The 18,545-nt window shown below is 32.8% G+C and overlaps 1 protein-coding gene and 1 long non-coding RNA gene across 2 annotated transcripts; one reads left to right on the top strand and one right to left on the bottom strand.

The window, feature by feature from the left end:
* Window positions 1–16,038: 16,038 nt before the first annotated feature.
* Window positions 16,039–17,794, bottom strand: LOC140840552 (protein C2-DOMAIN ABA-RELATED 4-like). Its single transcript, XM_073207730.1, has 3 exons — window positions 17,540–17,794; window positions 16,604–16,699; window positions 16,039–16,411 (listed from the first exon to the last, which is right to left on the bottom strand). Exons 1-3 carry the CDS (start codon window positions 17,648–17,650, stop codon window positions 16,121–16,123), a joined length of 498 nt encoding a protein of 165 aa, XP_073063831.1. The 5' UTR covers window positions 17,651–17,794; the 3' UTR covers window positions 16,039–16,120.
* On the top strand, window positions 17,271–17,668 carry LOC140840553 (uncharacterized). Its single transcript, XR_012120020.1, has 2 exons — window positions 17,271–17,428; window positions 17,504–17,668. It is a non-coding gene; the product is annotated as an uncharacterized lncRNA (long non-coding RNA).
* Window positions 17,795–18,545: the final 751 nt, after the last annotated feature.

The following is an 18,545-nucleotide window of genomic DNA, read 5'->3' as shown; positions in this document are numbered from 1 at the left end:
ATGACCACGGTCAAAATTACACATTAAACCTTCTTAATCACCATTAATCCGTTAATTACCCAATTTGGAATTCGGGCTACTACATTGCAGATCTCAAAAAGAAAACAGCTGAAGATGATGTGGATGAGTTTCTGGAAATTCCAATATCACTGGAAAATGCAGATGTTGCCCCAGATGTTGCAACATCTGACACAACACCTGACACTGAAGTCACTGAAGCTGCGGACGAAACGAATAATGATGATGACGCAGTAGATGATGGACAGAATATTCCAAGTAAAATTCAGAAAAACCATCCATCATCTCAAATAATTGGAAGTATGCATGAAGGTGTCCAAACTCGAAAGAAAGAAAAAGTGGATTACCGAAAGATGGCTGGACTTATTTGCATGAGCTCTTTATACTCACAGATTGAGTGAATATCTACTGGTAATTGGATTCAAACGAGGTGAGGTAGACAAAACTCTTTTTATTAAGAAATCTAAAGGTGAGATTTTTATTTGTCTAGTCTATGTTGATAATATAATCTTTGGTTCCTCATCTCAAAAGCATGCTGATAATTTTGTTCCTTTTTGTGTCACTTTCAACTGCTGAATCTGAATATGTGGCAGCAGGAAGTGGTTGCTCTCATCTTTTGTTGATGAATCAAATGATTGAATACTATGGACTTTCAAGTGAAACTTTAGTTGTATACTGTGATAATTCTAGTGCAATAAACATCTAAAAAAAAAAATTCAGTACAACACTCTCGAACTAAACACATTGACATTAGACACCACTTTATTCGAGATTTAGTAGAAAAAGGATTGATTCGAATTGAATTTGTTGGTACAAATAACCAACTGACTGACATATTCACAAAATCATTAGACTTTGAGAGATTCTTTAACCTTAGGAAATCTCTTAGCATATGTTCAACCTAATCATACATTGATATTGTCTCAGATGTTACAACATCTTGGACAACATCTAACATGCATGTGCATTTTTAGGCATTAGACATTCTGCATTTCTCATTCATACTGTTATATGATGTGTTATCACTATGTTGCATAAATCTTCTGGTGCACTTACAATTTCTTGTTCTATCTAAACTTAACACACTTGGATATGCTTAACAATCTGATTAAATCACAAAATAGTTGAAGGATGATCATGTACTCCATGACATTGTCTCATACGAAAAGTGACTTGAAAAGATTGAGTAAAAAGAAAAATCAATTATGCATATGCTTTGTATCAGAAGAAAATATGGAAAAAAGCTACCTAAAAGAGTCCAATGAAGACTGTGCTTTTAATGTGGGAGCTACCTCTTCTGAATTTAATACAAAGGGCAAAAATAGAAGAAAATGGAAAAAGCTACCTAGAGGAGTCCTAAAGAAGACCGTTCTTCTAGTGTGGGAGCTACCACTTCTATGATCAGAAAGTTGATAAGTCTTTTCAAGTGTGAAGAAAATAAAAATTGTTTTTATGGAATTGTGCGTGTTATCAGAAGATGTTGCCAACATTTGTGAAAACATTTCATTTGTGAACATATCTCATATTTGTTTTCATGTTTCTATTTCTGTTACATTCTGTTATTAGGCATAAATAGGTCATGCATAAACATAACATTGTGAATATTGTTGGTCAAGAGGATATGCATATTTCAACAGGAAAAATTCGATGAAAATCCTGATTTTGCTAGAAATCCAATATTTGTGATTTTTGATGGTTCGGTGGTGTTAATTCGATGTGGGTTTCAATTCTGGAATTTTTCTTTGAAATGATTCTTGACGCAATTATTCAGTAATTTTGGATAGTGATTACTCGCTAAAGCTGATCTTGTCTCCTATGAGAACTTAGTTTCTGACTATCGTTTGGCTATGGAGGTAGATGTCCATTCTCGAGAAAAAGGGGGAGAAGATGCGACTCAAACTCAAGGGACTGTATATTGAAAGGATCACATGATACCATCTATCTGATACCTTTGCTTGATTTCGCTTTTAATGTTCTGCTTCTGCTTTGTTAAGGTTCTGCTTCCCTGATGTGTTTCTGTTTTAATGAACTGTTAATGATTTTTGCAGATGTTGTCTCAGTTGTTGCCAACACAACGAACAACACCCGTACTAACTTGATTTTATTCAGGGGGAGAAAAATTCTCATATTAAGGGGGAGTTAACTGGAGCTTAACTGAGAAATTGAGTTTGATTTGATTTTGTCTAGAAAGGCAAAAAGGGGGAGATTGAAGGGAAATATAATTTCCCTAATATTATCTTTTCTTTGTTGATTTGATTGAGTATAACATATAATTATGGTTTTGCCTTTCTAGATAATTATGTTAAGATTTTATTGTGATATAATATCATGTGGAATATTGAGTTTTACCTTTCTAGATATTATTTTTATGATAAAGATTTTCTAGATATTATATTTATGATAAAGATCTTAGAGATATGGTATCAATATTTAAAAGGAGTTTATTTCTAATTAAACTCTCACTTTCCTTGTGAAATAGGTTTCCTTGAAGACTAAAAGTCTACATCTATAAATAAGAGATCAAAGACATTGTTGAAGTTCTCTCTCTTACTCTCTCTTCTCTCTTTCTTGTGCACAAGCCTTCTCGATTATTCATACACGCACTTTGGTGAGAGCTCTTGGATTGAGGATTCACGCATACTTTTAAGAGAGAGCTTTTTCGATTTATATGGTTTTCACTCTTCGCTTGGAGGTTTTCATGAATGCATAACTTATGCACTTTTGCACGTTCATAATTTCAGAGAAAACTTTATTCAAGAGACGTTGCTGTTTTGAAGAGTGCTGGTTTACGTGTTGCCCTGAATGCTGCCAACATCTACAGACAACATCCGTAACGATGTTGGCTGAAGATCGTGTTTAGCTGCTCGTGTTTTTAGGGATCTCGTTTTTGCTTTCTTATTCATGTTTTAATATTGTTGGTTGTTTTTAGAAAGCTTTATTTTCTCAAAGTGTTGAGGAAATTGATTTTTGTAAAAATCACTAGTGATAGGTTTTTGTGAACGGTTAAGTTTTCTAGTGATTCATTTTTGCCATAAGGCACCGCACAAGTATTTATACTTGTGCATATTTAATCTTGTCCATCTATTTGTTTCAAGTCAATTTGTGTTATCTATTTTCCGCTGCCTATAGATGTTGTCCGAGATGTTGTAACATCTGGCACAACATTTAATTCTGATAAAACACGAATTTACTGTTTTACATCATATTCTGATATTTTCATTATTTATTCATATCTGTCGGACAAAATAATCCTTACACTAAGATCCCAATAAAAAGGTGCAGGGAACCAAGATAAAAAAATTCCTGAGATCCCAATAAAAAGGTGCAGGGAAGAAGAAGCAAATTTAGATAAGTAATGGAGTACTACTTCGTTAGCCGATCTCTGTACATGGTAGAATGAATTTATTGCTATCAGATATTGAATTTCTGAGGCACTTGAGCCCACATAGCTCAAATCACTCAGATATCACAAGATTGTGAAGGTAAAAAACAAAAATTACTCGTGAGTGTTCTGAAAATGTGGTAGACAAAGATGTCAGAAGATTGAGAGTAAAAACAAAAATTACCTGCAGGAGGGTTCAGAAAATATGATACTGCGTGTGCTGACCCCAATCGAGAAAGTAGCAGCTGTCTGACTATGTTTTCTCACATTTACATTATTTTCAATGCTTGATTGAGTTTGCAACTCATTTCAGGAGTGGAGATATTATATGTTGTTAGACACCATAATCAAGACAAAAATTTATATGACACGAGTCGTATTTATGAGATTGATCTTTTATTTGGGTCACCCATGAAAAAGTATCACTTTTTATGGTAAGAGTATTACTTTTTATTGTAAATATGGGTAGGGTTGACCCGTCTGACAAATTATGATCTGTGAGACAGTCTCACATGAGACTCACTCCATAATCAAAAGAGGGAGGTGGACCGGACCATCTACATTTAAACTGCATTTTAACTTGTCATTTGAAATCAATAAAAGTGGGAGATAAAGAAAATGACGGTAAGATTGGGCTACATTAATTACATCAGTGTTTTGAAACCTGATCGAACTCCGTTTAGATCGAGAACCAGACACGGGTATGGTCCAGACATGTCAACAAATCATTTTAAAAATCAAATTGATAATGAACAAGTAAAAATTGGTCTTGACTTATTCATCTTTTTAGTGATATTAGAGCTTATTTTGATTTATTTTTTTTTTATCTTATTTTGGGAGACTAGGGATTTTTTTGTTAGATGCATAATAAACTTATAATAGCCGATTCGTTATAAATAAATTTACAGGTTGGTTTAAAAAAAAAAAGTTAAGAGAAGTGTTATTCGCACCTTACGTTTTGCTAGTTATAGTTACAAGGGTTTTATAGTTTATAATTTTCCTGTCTTTTTAATTTTAGATTTCTGTTTTTTCAAGATTTATAAGTTTTCTCGATTTAAGGTTGGGAGTTGGGACATTTTTTGCGAGAAAAAAAGAGAGAGACAAGAAAGGTAAATTTATGAGTAGGTCTATTGTGAGACGGTCTCACGAATTTTTATCTGTGAGACGGTTCAACCTTACTGATATTTAAAATAAAAAGTAATACTTTTAGCATAAAAAGTAATATTTTTCATTGATAACCCAAATAGGAGATACGTCTCACAAAATACGACCCGTGAAACCGTCTCACACAAGTTTTTGTCATATATTAAATGGAAGACAATTACACTAATTAACTAAGAAGGAACACTACACAACTGGAATTTGTTCAATTCTAAAGCTTATTCTCATAATTTCAGAACTCTTAACAGTTAATCCCAAATGTCATCGTCGAAGTCGAAATCACCGGTCAGTTCATTTGGTGGCACATTGATCACTCCCATCATTACGATGAATCTCGGGGGATTGATTTGTCCAGTTCCTAATCCCTCTTTCTCCCAATTATCATTAACAAACGAGATATCTTTCTCCGCTGTATCAAGCAAATTGTTCCAGTACCAACGAATACATTCGTCGTCTTTTCGTGTAGACGATGACACCGATGAACTAACTGAAGAAGATGACTCTAATTTATTGTTATTATTGTTTGCTGGTCGTGATGATCTATGGCCAATCTAGCCCCTGATGATCATGGATCATTAGGTTACAAGGTCGGGGCCCTAGGATGTTTGTCTTTGCCAATCTGGCCTCCTGATGATCAGCAACAGTAATTTTTAGAAAAAGACAATAATACAATTGAATGATTGATTTATAAACAAGATACTTTAGCCATAACCATCATCTAATTCTATAAGAATTGAAACTTGGGTTTTAGTTATTTTGACTAAGTTTTATGTTTTGGTTTTTACTAATTTTTTTTCAGAATGTCGACATGATGTCGGAAAAATATTGATGTGATACCAGAAAACGTCGACATGTCATGACTCCATAAAAAGATCAAAAGTCAAAACACGACCTAAGTTTCATAACCAAAATAAGCAAATCTAATTATACATGATTATGTGATAATTAGCCATATTATACGAGTAGAGTACGTGATTAAATCAATTTTTACTTTAATAAGATAGTAGATATTATGATAACTATTGCTTGGTTATAATCTATAGATCTCATTAACTAATAACCCAATATTTTTCAGGAAGTGGGTGAATATTTGAGAACAATAATTATGTTATTATAAGTTAAAAGAGTTTTGAAAAGAATGTAAAAATAAGATATTAGTGTTATTTTTATCAAGGATGAAAAAATATATCATTAATGAAATAAAAACAAAGCATGAGATCATAATATTTTACTGCTCCGGAAAATGTGTTGTACGTAGACATGCGAGTTAGGGTTGGAAAAATCCGGACTCTTAACCATATAAAGACGGTTATGGTTCGGGAACAAAATCTTTGACCTAGTTAATCAGCCTGTTGACCACGAGCCAATTGCGGTCCGAGTCCAACTTGGACCTGACCAGGTCTACTACATATTGCCATGTTAAAAGTATGTTCTATATTCAGGGACGTAGCCAGAAAATGGAGGTTGGAACTTGTTCATAACTGGCGAGAACTTGCCTGTTGCCTAATAGCTTATGAAGCCTTATTGATACCCATATAAGAAACCGGGTCATGAATGACCTGGGATATTAATTGGATCGCCCGAACCGGAGTCAATACACCAGGCACTTCTCCTCTTCCCGGACAGTCAAGAGCCCAGACTGTCTTATGAGTTCCCGAGTGCCTTACTACCCGGGCTACCTCGAGAATTGCACCACACTCGAATGTGATTGATACATGCGGTCTAATCTGTCAGAACAACTGGGGCTTGGAGTGTCCTAAAAGCCTTGCCATATTTAGTAGATGTCACGAGAATCGAGGTACGTACCTCATTTTTTATTATAAATAGCATGTATACTTATCATTTAATGATTCTGAATCTTTGAACTCTCAAGCACTTACATATTTTCTCTCAATTATTGCTTGTGTTCATCTAAAAACCTGCTGATTTTAACATCGGAGTGGCCACGTCGGACACTCCTCCGGCGCCCATTCACGAGTTCTTTTCATTGTTTGTAGGTGCTATCACAGCCATTATCTTCACCCAAAATTCTCAAACACTATAAATTATTGATTTTATCCGTTAAAGCTCCTGACCTGGTTCATCCATTTCAACGAGATCACATCACTTATCAAGAGATCAATCTCGTCTTTCGAGAAGTGGCCTCTCGTAATATTTGGCCTTATAAGATAGTTCCACCATCTAAACCTGCAACTCTTCCTGCATCTATTCATTAACCCTGACTAAACCGTTACTTAGATAACAGGGACTTGCAGAATCGAAAGATCTCAAATATTTTCCTAGTTATTTCAGTTCATACTTGTGTTCAATCATGATGTGGAAGCCTGGAAGGATATTCGAAGATATATAGCATAGTCGGGAGATATTTAAAGTGGGTTTTTGACCAAATATACCTGAAATGATAACGATTAATTTTTTCTCACAATAATGAACTTTAGAGTACGGGTCCGTTTTGTACCTCTTCGAAGTGGGACAAGAAGCCACCTTCCTTCTCCAAACTGCTCTACACAGTTCTTCGGCAGGGCGTCTTCTTCTATAGACAAGCACCTTTTCTAACTCCAAAGAAGGTGTTAAGATTGGAACTTGGACCTAACTCAACCCCAAAAGCTAACTCAAGGGGGGAGGATTGTCCAAGCCAATATATGCCACTCAAAGGTTATTTATCCAACCGATGTGGGACAATTAACACACCCCTCTCACGCCCAGGAATGAACATCTGGAGCGTGGAGTTTACAAATGACCCAATTATGGGCAGAACGGGTGGCCTAATTATAGGCATTCCAACACATAACGGTGAAACCCGGGCTCTGATGCCATGTTAAGATTGGAACTTGGACCTAACTCAACCCCAAAAGCTAGCTCAAGGGGGGAGGATTCTCCAAGCCAATATATGTCACTCAAAGGTTAATTATCTAACCGATGTGGGACATTTAACACACCCCTCTCATGCCCAGGAATGAACATCTGGAGCGTGGAGTTTACAAATGACCTAATTATGGGCAGAACGAGTGGCCTAATTATAGGCAGTCCAACACATAAACGGTGAAACCCGGGCTCTGATACCATGTTAAGATTGGAACTTGGACCTAACTCAACCCCAAAAGCTAGCTCAAGGGGGAAGGATTGTCCCAGCCAATATAAGCCACTCAAAGATTATTTATCCAACCGATGTGGGACAATTAACACACCCCTCTCACGCCCAGGAATGAACATCTGGAGCGTGGAGTTTACAAATGATCCAATTATGGGCAGAACGAGTGGCCTAATTATAGGCATTCCAACACATAACGGTAAAAACCTAGCTCTGATACCATGTAAAGATTGGAACTTGGACCTAACTCAACCCCAAAAACTAGCTCAAGGGGGGAGGATTGTCCAATTCCATATATACCTTCCATATATACCACTCAAAGGTTAATTATTTAACCGATGTGGGACATTTAACATGGTATCTGTAAAGATTGGAACTTGGACCTAACTCAACCCCAAAAGCCAGCTCAAGGGGGGAGGATTGTCCAATTCCATATATACCTTCCATATATACCACTCAAAGGTTAATTATCTAACCGATTTGGGACATTTAACACACCCCTCTCACGCCCAGGAATGAACATCTGGAGCGTGGAGTTTACAAATGACCCAATTGTGGGCAGAACGGGTGGCCTAATTATAGGCAGTCCAACACATAACGGTGAAACCCGGGCTCTGATACCATGTTAAGATTAGAACTTGGACCTAACTCAACCCCAAAAGCTAGCTCAAGGGGGGAGGATTGTCCAATTTCCAATCTTAACATGGTATCAGAGCCCGGGTTCCACCGTCATGTGTTGGACTGCCTATAATTAGGCCACTCGTTCTGCCCATAGTTGGGTCATTTGTAAACTCCACGCTCCAGATGTTCATTCATGGGCGTGAGAGGGGTGTGTGTTGGATAAATAACCTTTGAGTGGCATATATTGACTTGGACAATCCTCCCCCCTTGAGCTAGCTTTTGGGGTTGAGTTAGGTCCAAGTTCCAATCTTAACAGAAAGCCCTTTCCATTCCAGTAATAGTATGATATATATTTATTTTTTTGTTTTCTTTATTTTCAGTATATATATATATATATATATATATATATATATATATATATATATATATATATTCCACTTGATTACTTATAAGCTTCATATATTTTAGTAATTTTCCACATCACGTCGTCAGTCTTAAAATGAAAATGAATGACATACATACATATATATATATACACTACAAGAAAAATGCTATACGACAACGGATAAAATCCGTTGTCGTAGTCCTTTTAAAACTGTTGTTGAAGCCAGTGTTGTTAAATGTTCGCTAAAAGACAACGGTTAAAAACTGTTGTCGTAGCTACAATATAAAACCGTCGCAAAGCGAAAACCGTTGTCGTAGCTACATTTTGCGACAGTTTTAAAAACCGTCGCAAATGATAATTGCGACGGTTTTACCAACCGTCACAAATTATGGTTGCGACGGACACCTTTATAAACCGTCGCTATATTTAGCGACAGTATCCATGTTGCATAACCGTCGCTATTTAGCGACGGTTTACAATTCCGTCGCTAATATTTTATGTAAAATTAAAAAAATTTAAGAATTTAATAAATCTGTGTTGTGAATTGGTACAATTTTGTAAGAGATAAAAAATTTAAGTGTCGTGAAGTGATAAAATCGTGTAAGAGATAAACATTTTAATTGTTTTGAAGTGGTAAAAAAATCGTGTAAGAGATAAAAATTTTAAGTGTTGTGAAATTGTAAAATCGTGTAAGAGATAAAAATTTTCAGGGTTGTGAAATTGTAAAATCGTGTAAGTGAGAAAAATTTTCAGGGTTGTGAAGTGAAGTGGAAGAAAATGGAGTGAATTTGTATGTATTTATAGAGAGTGGTAGAAGAATATGGAGGGAAGGTTCGGCGGGAATGAATTTTTTTGAAAAGAGCGACGGTTTGACTTAAACCGTCGCAAAAGTATAAATCGGCGACGGTTTAATCTAGTTTGTCGCTGAATTTAGCGACGGTGTTTATGTAGCCGTCGCCAAATTTAGCAACGGGTTTAGAAAAACCGCCGCTAATTTTAAACATGCGACAATTTTTCTTTAATTGTCGCAAAATTTAGCGACGGTTTTGATTAAACGGTCGCCGATTTATTATTTTGCGACGGGTTAAGGAAAACCGTTGTTAAGTGTAGCGACGGTGAAAGAAAAAACCGTCGCAAAATATTAAACCGTTGTGGTTTGTCTAAAAAAAATGCTAATAGACAACGGTTTATAAAACCGTTGTCTTTGACCCTAAAAAACGCTCAAAAACAACGTTTTATAAAACCGTTGTCTTTGACTCTAAAAGCCGTTGCCTTTTGCACTCAAAAGACAACGGTTTTTATAAAACCGTTGTGGTTTGCCCCTTAAAGACAACGGTTTTATAAAAACCGTTGTCTTTTTTCTAAAAAACACATTTTTAACAACGGTTTTCGTGAAAACCGTTGTTAAAAGTTTTTAACAAAAACCGTTGTTAAAAGTGTGTTGTTGTTAGTTTTTCTTGTAGTGATATATATATATATATATATATATATATATATATATATATATATATATATATATATATATGTCAAAGTTCTAAAAAACCTGAAGCGTCCCGAAGCGTAGTTGTCGAGTTTCAAGCTTAAGCGAGATTAGCACAAGTTTAAACGTGAAAAAGAGTTTTTTATCTTTAGTGTAATTGTTATTATTTCAAACCAATAAATAAATAAAATAATACATAAATATTATAAATTTAAGTCTGATACATTAATTCTCATATTTATAAAAACATAAAAATATCAAAATTACAATCTTTATTTGTTTTTCCAACTAGACCACATTAAAAAATATTAAATATTTGTTAAATCTTTAAATGCTTAATCATAATTAAAATTAAAAAATAAACATCTAAATTATAAACTTAATTTTATTTTAAAATAAAAGACATATATTCAAAATAAAAAAATTAAAAATAAATATATGTGATTAATTGTGCTTAACTACATTTAATTAAACGTCTTATTTAACTGTTTTTTTCAGTTTTTCTCCGAAGAGAGTCGTTATTGTCGAGCTTCAAGCTGCTTAAGCGGGCTTTTTTAGAACACTGATGTGTGTGTGTGTGTGTCTATGCGCTGTTTGATCATATTTTATATATATATATATATAAATATTAAAATACCAAGTTCTTACAAATAAAGAATTAAATCGGATGAAAATAAAATAAAATAAAAGGCACAAAAAGGGTTAAATTTTGGGAAAATTGGAGGATAAAAAGATTTTTTCAAATTTGTGAAAAATTACACTCTTTTTCTAGTCGTGAACAAATTCATCCTTCACCATGTCACCGCCATGCATGTTTATCGATGAAATCAAAGTTCACATGCTTAAAGTTATAGAATAATAAATTTAGTTTTAAATTGAATATATTAGAGACACAAGAGCTATAAATTACGAAAGAGACAGCTCACACAATTATGGACCTAATTTTAAAGCCAAATTGGAATGACAGAAAAAACATCGACTAGACATGTTATCGCTAAAATAATTATTTAGTACCACGACGATTGAATTGTGATTTTAATTATGGCGTGAAATTGGAAACATTTTCACTTGAAAAAAACTTTTCTCATACAGTCTAACGACTCGAGTTTAAGATTGACAGAGGGCTCGAGCTCGAATTGTCTTGAAATTACTAATATCGTGAAAACTCGAACTCGGCTCGTTAAAAACTCGTTTATCAGGTTAATCAAGACGAGCTCGAGCTTGATTCATTAATAGTTCGTTTAACAAGCTAGACTTGAGCAGTTGAGCTTGGTTCGCTTTCGAGCTCTTAAAACATACAATTGAGCTCGAGTTTAAGCTCAATTCGAGTGTGATAAAGATTAAATATAACCATGAACTAATTTTAAATCACACATAAAAGTGTAAATTTTATTAACACTAATTTTTTTATTTGTCAACTCAACAAAAGAGCCGAGCTTGAGCTCGTGACGTTATTAACGAACATGTTTGCAAGCTCAAGAGCCTAATATTCTTAAACTTGAGCTTAGTTTGATTAAATTATCGAGCTTGAGCTTTGTTTGATATGATTAACAAATAAACTGAAACGAGCTTTCTATCGAACCGAACTCCGAATAGCTCGAGGACGATTTTTTTTGTTGACATCCTACCTTAGACCATCTCACAAAAAAGTTATTATTTTCACTTTGAGCATTTCCGTCAAGAAACTCTAAAAGATTATCTTATTTTTAGATTCCTTGTTTCGTATAATCATTTACGTATATGTTTTTTTCCATATATAAGATATAACAGTGACCTTGAGAATTCTGAAAAAGAAGATCTTTCGAGCTGTTCGGAGTTTATTGTCGATTACTGCTCTAAAAAATGCTTACGACCGTCCAACTCCTTAATTATTAAAAGGCGATATTTCTGAACGTTTTTCAAAAAATCAGCTGTCGAAACGGCTCAAAATCCGCCTAAGCGGCCATATAATTTTTTATTTGTTTCATATATTTTCAATTAGAGTGAATGAGAAATTAATTGAGTTCGAATTTTATCGAGCGAAAAGATTTAATAGAAGGAATTATATATATATATATATATATATATATATATATATATATATATATATATTTAAAAAAATGATGTTGGCACCCCAATCGACTTGGCCGAAGAGGTGCCATATGATTTGATCCAAACAATATGTCATTTTATTAGTGAAATGGTGCATCGTTTCATGAAGAGACATGTCTCTTGATTCAAAGTTTTTCATCTTCTATAAATAAGACCTCACTCATTTGTATTCATTGCATTATTTCTCTTCTTCTCCTTTCTCTCTAAAGTTTAGTTGTATATGCGAATTTTTAAACATTAACGTTGAGAAGTTCAAATTTTCAAAATATAAATTCTTAAGTTTGGATTTTCTAAGCTTTTACGCTTAAATTCGAACTTTGAAATTAAATTCGAGAGTTGTCTTCAAGATTTTAGTTTTTTAAGCATTTGCGCTTAAATCCAAGTTTTGCAAGATTTAAACTGTTGGAATTGGATTTTTAAGTTTCGTGTTTAGAATTCGAAATTAGAAAGTTTGCATACCATTTTCATAGCGTTCTAAACATTTCAAGTTCGTGTTGTTTTAAAATTTATAGTGCTACTATTTTAAAGTCGTAGTCATTTTATATTGGGAAATGAATTGCCAACAACCTTGAGCATCAGGGCGGGACAATATTGTTTTAAGGAAAAATTGTCAAACTCTTGCCTCGACTATTTTCTCGTAGCCTTTTGGTTCACCCGTTTCTATCCCGAGATTTCCCAAGAAAAAAAATAAAAGAATACCTACCAACAATCTTAAAATGATATTTGAACCAAAATGGCCTCAACAAGTACAACTCCAATTGTCCATCATGGAGAAAAAACCTGAAAAGTTCCATGGTGCTAATTTCAAGCTGTGTCAACAAAAAATGTTTTTCTACTTGACCACCTTAGCTTTGGCGAAATACCTCAATGAAGATCCGCCTACTTTTGATGAAAGAGAACGAGATACTCAAAAGAGGGCAGCCGTTGATGCACGCAATTACAGCGACTTTCTATGCAAAAATTATATTTTGAATGGACTCGACAATGCACTATACAACATGTATAATCCTCGTTGTATGCATCTCCTCTATGTTCTTTACTATTTTTGTCTATTATATTATTAAATTTTAATATTATTTTTCTATATTTGCTTGTTTTGTAATTTTATTTTTTTTATGTGGTTTCGACATGAAATTAATAAAATGTTAGATGTGTGAAATGTTATATAAATTTTCGTGAAAAAATTGATTAAAATTACAAAATAAATTGAAAAAACTTGAAACGTAAAATATTAACGCCAATATTACGTACGATTCCAATCCTAAAATTTTCTCAGTTTCTGGAGAAGGCGAGTTCATAAATATTAATTCAAAAAATGAACATGTTGAAGAAATCAAAGTTCATATAAATTTATTAGATATGAATAAAATAACTTGGCGTTTTTTTTTTAAAAAAAAATAGTTTTAAATGGAATAGACTAGATATTGACTATCAATAAATTAAGGAGTGGGTCTCATGTGAGACCGTCACACGGATCTTAATCTGTGAGACGGGTCAACCCTACCTATATTTACAATAAAAAGTAATATTTTAGCATAAAAAGTAATACTTTTTCACGGATAGCCCAAATAAGAGATCCGTCTCACGAATACAACCCGTGAGATCGTCTCACACGAGTTTTTACCTAAATTAAGAAGGGGAAGAGAGACACCATTAGAGCTCAAAATTTAAGCCAGTCTGAAATGACATGAAAAAATTGTTCACTTAGTAAATTACACAAAAACTCTAATTATGAGATGGTTTCATAGGTTAATTTTGTGAGATAGGTTTTCTATTTAGGTCAACGATGAAAAAATATTACTTTTTATTATAAATATGAACAAATTGACTCCTCTCATGTATAAAAATCTATTAGACCGCCTCATAAAAAATTTATTTTAAGAATGAAGTAGTTTTTAAAATTTTGAAATAAAATTTACAAATTTTTAAATTAAAATTGTAGTAAATAAAATATAAAGAAAATTAGTATTGTAATATAATTAACTATGTAGTTAATTTGATAAGATGAGGGATATTTTAGGTAAATAGAAAATTACATCATGATTTCATCTTGTATTATATATAGTAATAGATGAAGTGAAATTACGTATATATTTTTTCACTGGCATTTACAATTCATCAGAGAGATTTCAAAAGTTTACCTTAATTATTTCCAAGAATCCTTTACATATACATATAATCTTCGGTATTTATATATATATTTTAGCAGTGCAATATAATAAACATAAAAATTAATGTGAGACGATTTTAAATATAAATTTTGTAAGATGATATTTTATATGAGTCACTCATGTTAAAGTATTGTCTTTTATGTCAAAAATATTATTTTTTATTGTGAATATAGGAAGGTTGACTCGTCTAATGTATAAAAATCTATGAGATCGTCTCATAAAAGACATACTCATAATAAATCTAAAGAAGTAGAATACGACCATATTTTGTCCCGAGTTTTGATAGGTATTAGGAGATGATATATATGTACCCAAAACACAATAAGTCGACTCCTTAAAGAAAAAACCTTTGATAGCAAATAATCAATAAATTATCGTCTCAATAGTTAAATGCATGTTCAGGCTCTACCAGATCCATTCTTTTTTTTTTTTTTCAGTCTCTGACTAACAAAAAAAAAAATTCTACACTTCTTGAGCCCAAATGTGTTTTTCTGGATGAAATTCGATACAAAACATTATAATTTGGAACAAATATTTGATATTTCAAAATTATATATTTTAGAGCGGACACTAATATATGATTTTTTTAGTACTAAAACATGTATAAATTTTGATATATTACTGACAGATCTTTTTCATGGAAAAATTCAGTACAATTTCTTGAAAAATTGCTATTACTATATAATATTGAGTACTAACAGTTTCAGATATGACAATATTATATACGCCTTTTTCGGATAAAAATTTGATACAAAACTTTGAAAAATCATTATTAATATATGATATTTAAGTACTAAATATTTCAGACATATATTAATATATTATTTCAAAGTGCGTGTGTGTTGTGCTGAAATTTCGAAAATTTGAGATGGGTATTTCGACTGGTTTGAGGCCCTATTTACAGGTGTTACGTCCTTTTTAATTTTGGCACAAAATCATGCTATTTTTCCCCTCAAATCTTTCCATAAATAGTCGAAAATCTTTCCAAAATCTGATTCTTTCCATAAATAGTCGAACATCTTTCCAAAATCTGATTCAAATCATTCCATTATTATAGAATTCTCTACCATAACTTCAATCTCGATCCTTGCCATATATTCGAAAACTTGAGTTCCGCCCAGTCTGAAAAATGACCGAAAATTTTATAGGCCAAATTCGCAATTTTTTATGGTCCGAGCCCAAACATTTTTGTGGGCTTCAGGCGTCGGACTTTATTATTATTTTTCCCATTTCAAAATTACAATTTGGTCGCTCGTTGATGGTGGATTTTTATCTGAGTTGAAAGTATAAAATTACAATTTTAAAAATATTAATTCCATTCCAAAAAAAATTTGTTCCGAAGGGTCATTTCTTTTCTTCTTCTTTTTTTTTTAAAAAAAATTACGTGAATCCATTCCAATGAGGCCAAATATACGATCAATTTCGTGATTTTCCAATGATACTAATAAACATTTTATTGATTAAATATATTTCACTCACGTTCAATTAGCAAATAACTTTGGTCGGATAATTTTTTTTAAAAAAAAAATAACGCTTCCATGTATTTAATACACTTGAGATGATTTTTTATTTTCCGCAAATTCCCTCGAGGATATGATTATTTTTCAAAAATAGAATTTAAAAAAGGTCCTTCCCCCATGCAAAATTAACAACACTTTAATTAATCCTAATCTGGAATATTGGAAGCAACATTCGAGTACGCACTAAGTTTCTTGACAAACTATAAACCTCGGGATCCCGGGACATCAATCCACTGCAGCTGAAGTTCGATTTCGCCGCGTTCGACGTTGCGAAGCCTAAGAAACATATGTTGTATAACTTTACCAGTCTCCCAAACAATTGAAGCTTCTTCAACTAAGCAGTTTTCCCTGTTTGGTTTAATTTTTGTGATCACAGTTCCGCTGGGAACATTTTCCAGTCTCATTTTTACAGCTTCTACGAATTCTTTGATGTCGAATTCAGCATCACCCATTCTGTCATCTGGCGTGAATAAATCTTTATCGTATACTTGCTGCAACACACAATTAGTGAGAAAATGAAATCCGACTCTCATGAGTATCATCGTCGCCGTAGATTTTTGTTTAACGTTCGTAAACTTGTTTTTTTAGCTCATCTGACATCAAGTCTCGGAGTCAAGACTCAATTTGTCCTCCTAACTCAAAAAAAAAAAAAGAATAATCATAAATAAAGAATAAGAAATTACCACTTTGATAGGAATAGTGGAATCCGTAATTGTTAGCGTAAGCTCTTCGTTCCACTCAGGATTGAGATTATTTTGCACCACGCGAGTCTTTAGTTTCTGAATATTACATTTACACGAATGATTCAGGAATTTGCAGTAAGGGATATTAATTTATTCAGACACAAACATTTTAGTGTTAACATAAGTCAATTATTGTTAATCCAGAAAGCTTCCTCAAAATCAAATATAATTCATTCCACTGGGATCTTTAGAACTTTGACCAAGTTGTTCTCCCAAGTTTCCCATTAGTTAAGTCGAGGGCCCGTATAAAATATCTAGGAATAAAACTATTTAAAAAAAAAAAACTATGCATAAAATTTGACATTAGCCTCGCTTGTCCCATATAAATTACTCCGTATTACTAATGTTATTACTAAAAAAAACCAGAATGTGTAATTTTAGTCCTCTAAGTTTTGACAAGTTTTGAGATTTAGTTATATAACTTGTCGATTTCGGTTTGCATCGGATTTTTTTTCTATAGTTTTGATATTTTTTATTACCCAAAGCATACATACTGCAAACATATTTTTTTGAATTTTGATCATTTTTAAAATGAAAGGAAAAATGTTATTGTTTCTTTTTATTTTGTTTAGACATATTTTAATGTGTATATTATAATATAGATTTTATGAAGCACAGGAAATTATCAGAGTCAAATAAGCAATCTATGATATATTTAATGACTTTGTTCTGAAAAAAAAACAGATCAAGACCAAGATTCTTAACACAAACTCATCTAACAAGAATCAAGATCAAATCATACACAGAAGATTTCATATAGTTGATGTATACATATATAAACCCTAAAAAAAAAAGAGTCCAAGAACTGAAAATCCCAAGATTTTTTTTTTAAAAAAAAAGAAGAAGAACCAAGAAAGAAATGATGGATTAACTAACCTGTTTGCCCAACCTTACCACCATGTAAGGATCGCTGCTGCAGGAATCTCTTATAGCAAGGTTTATCCCTCTCAGCACTTTAATCCTCAGCAAACCCAACAAATGCTCCATTACAGATTATATATATATTACAGTAAAAATAAGAACTATAAAAACAAAACAAAAACCTTTCTGAAAATTTGGATAAATGGAATTGGTGTGAGGGATTTTGTAGAGAGAAGGGATTTAAATGTAACGTCAAAATATTGTATTCTATTCTAGAAATTATTAGTGTGGGGTTCCATCAATTAATACCCCAAAGTCTGACTTCTTCCTTGTTATTTATTTGCATTGGGCAAAATCCAATTAATATATATATATATATATATATATATATATATATTTTTTAAAAAAAAAGTCTAATAAAAACTGTACGTCAAAAAAAGGCATGGGGGCACGCACTAGTTGACTCGGGCAATAATAGCGGCTTGATTTGTTGAAAACTTGTGTGTATTTTAATATAAAAAGACTAATAATGAATGAGAATACTGGAGATCGACATTTTTATCATATAATACAGTATATGGTGTCATTTTAATATTTGACTGATAATTATTGTTATATATTAACTCAGTCAACGGTAGTTTCTGTCCCAACTGCCTGGAAAGTCAATCGTATAAGCCCTCAACATATCTTTTAAGATCTGTTTTACTCTTTTTGATTTGCCATCGGTTTGAGGTATGAATGTTGTACTAAATGCTAATCGAGTTCTCATAGCATGATGTAAACTTTTCCAAGATGCATATGTAAATTTGGGATTTCTATCAGACACAATGGACACTGGGATGACATGAAACCTCGCTATTTCTTTGATGTATTCTTCAGCATATTGATTCAACGTGTAGGTGGTCTTCACCGGAAGAAAGTGAGCTGATTTTGTGAGCCGATCAAACAATAACTCATATAGCATTGAATCCTCTTTGTGCTATTGGTAAACCAAGAATGAAATTCATTGTAATATGTTCTC

This window comes from Primulina eburnea, chromosome 9 (genome assembly GCF_022965805.1).
Source record: "Primulina eburnea isolate SZY01 chromosome 9, ASM2296580v1, whole genome shotgun sequence".
Lineage (NCBI taxonomy): Eukaryota > Viridiplantae > Streptophyta > Magnoliopsida > Lamiales > Gesneriaceae > Primulina > Primulina eburnea.
The sequence above is the reverse complement of the archived record's forward strand: the minus strand, read 5'-3'. Positions and strand labels throughout refer to the sequence as shown.

Excerpts from the sequence above, each read along its gene's own strand:
- LOC140840552 (XM_073207730.1), bottom strand. The coding sequence starts at position 17,650 with ATGGAGCATTTGTTGGGTTTGCTGAGGATTAAAGTGCTGAGAGGGATA. Across the intron at positions 16,700-17,539 it reads TGGTAAGGTTGGGCAAACAG|AAACTAAAGACTCGCGTGGT; the intron begins GTTAGTTAATCC and ends TGTAATATTCAG. Across the intron at positions 16,412-16,603 it reads CCACTATTCCTATCAAAGTG|CAAGTATACGATAAAGATTT; the intron begins GTAATTTCTTAT and ends TGTGTGTTGCAG.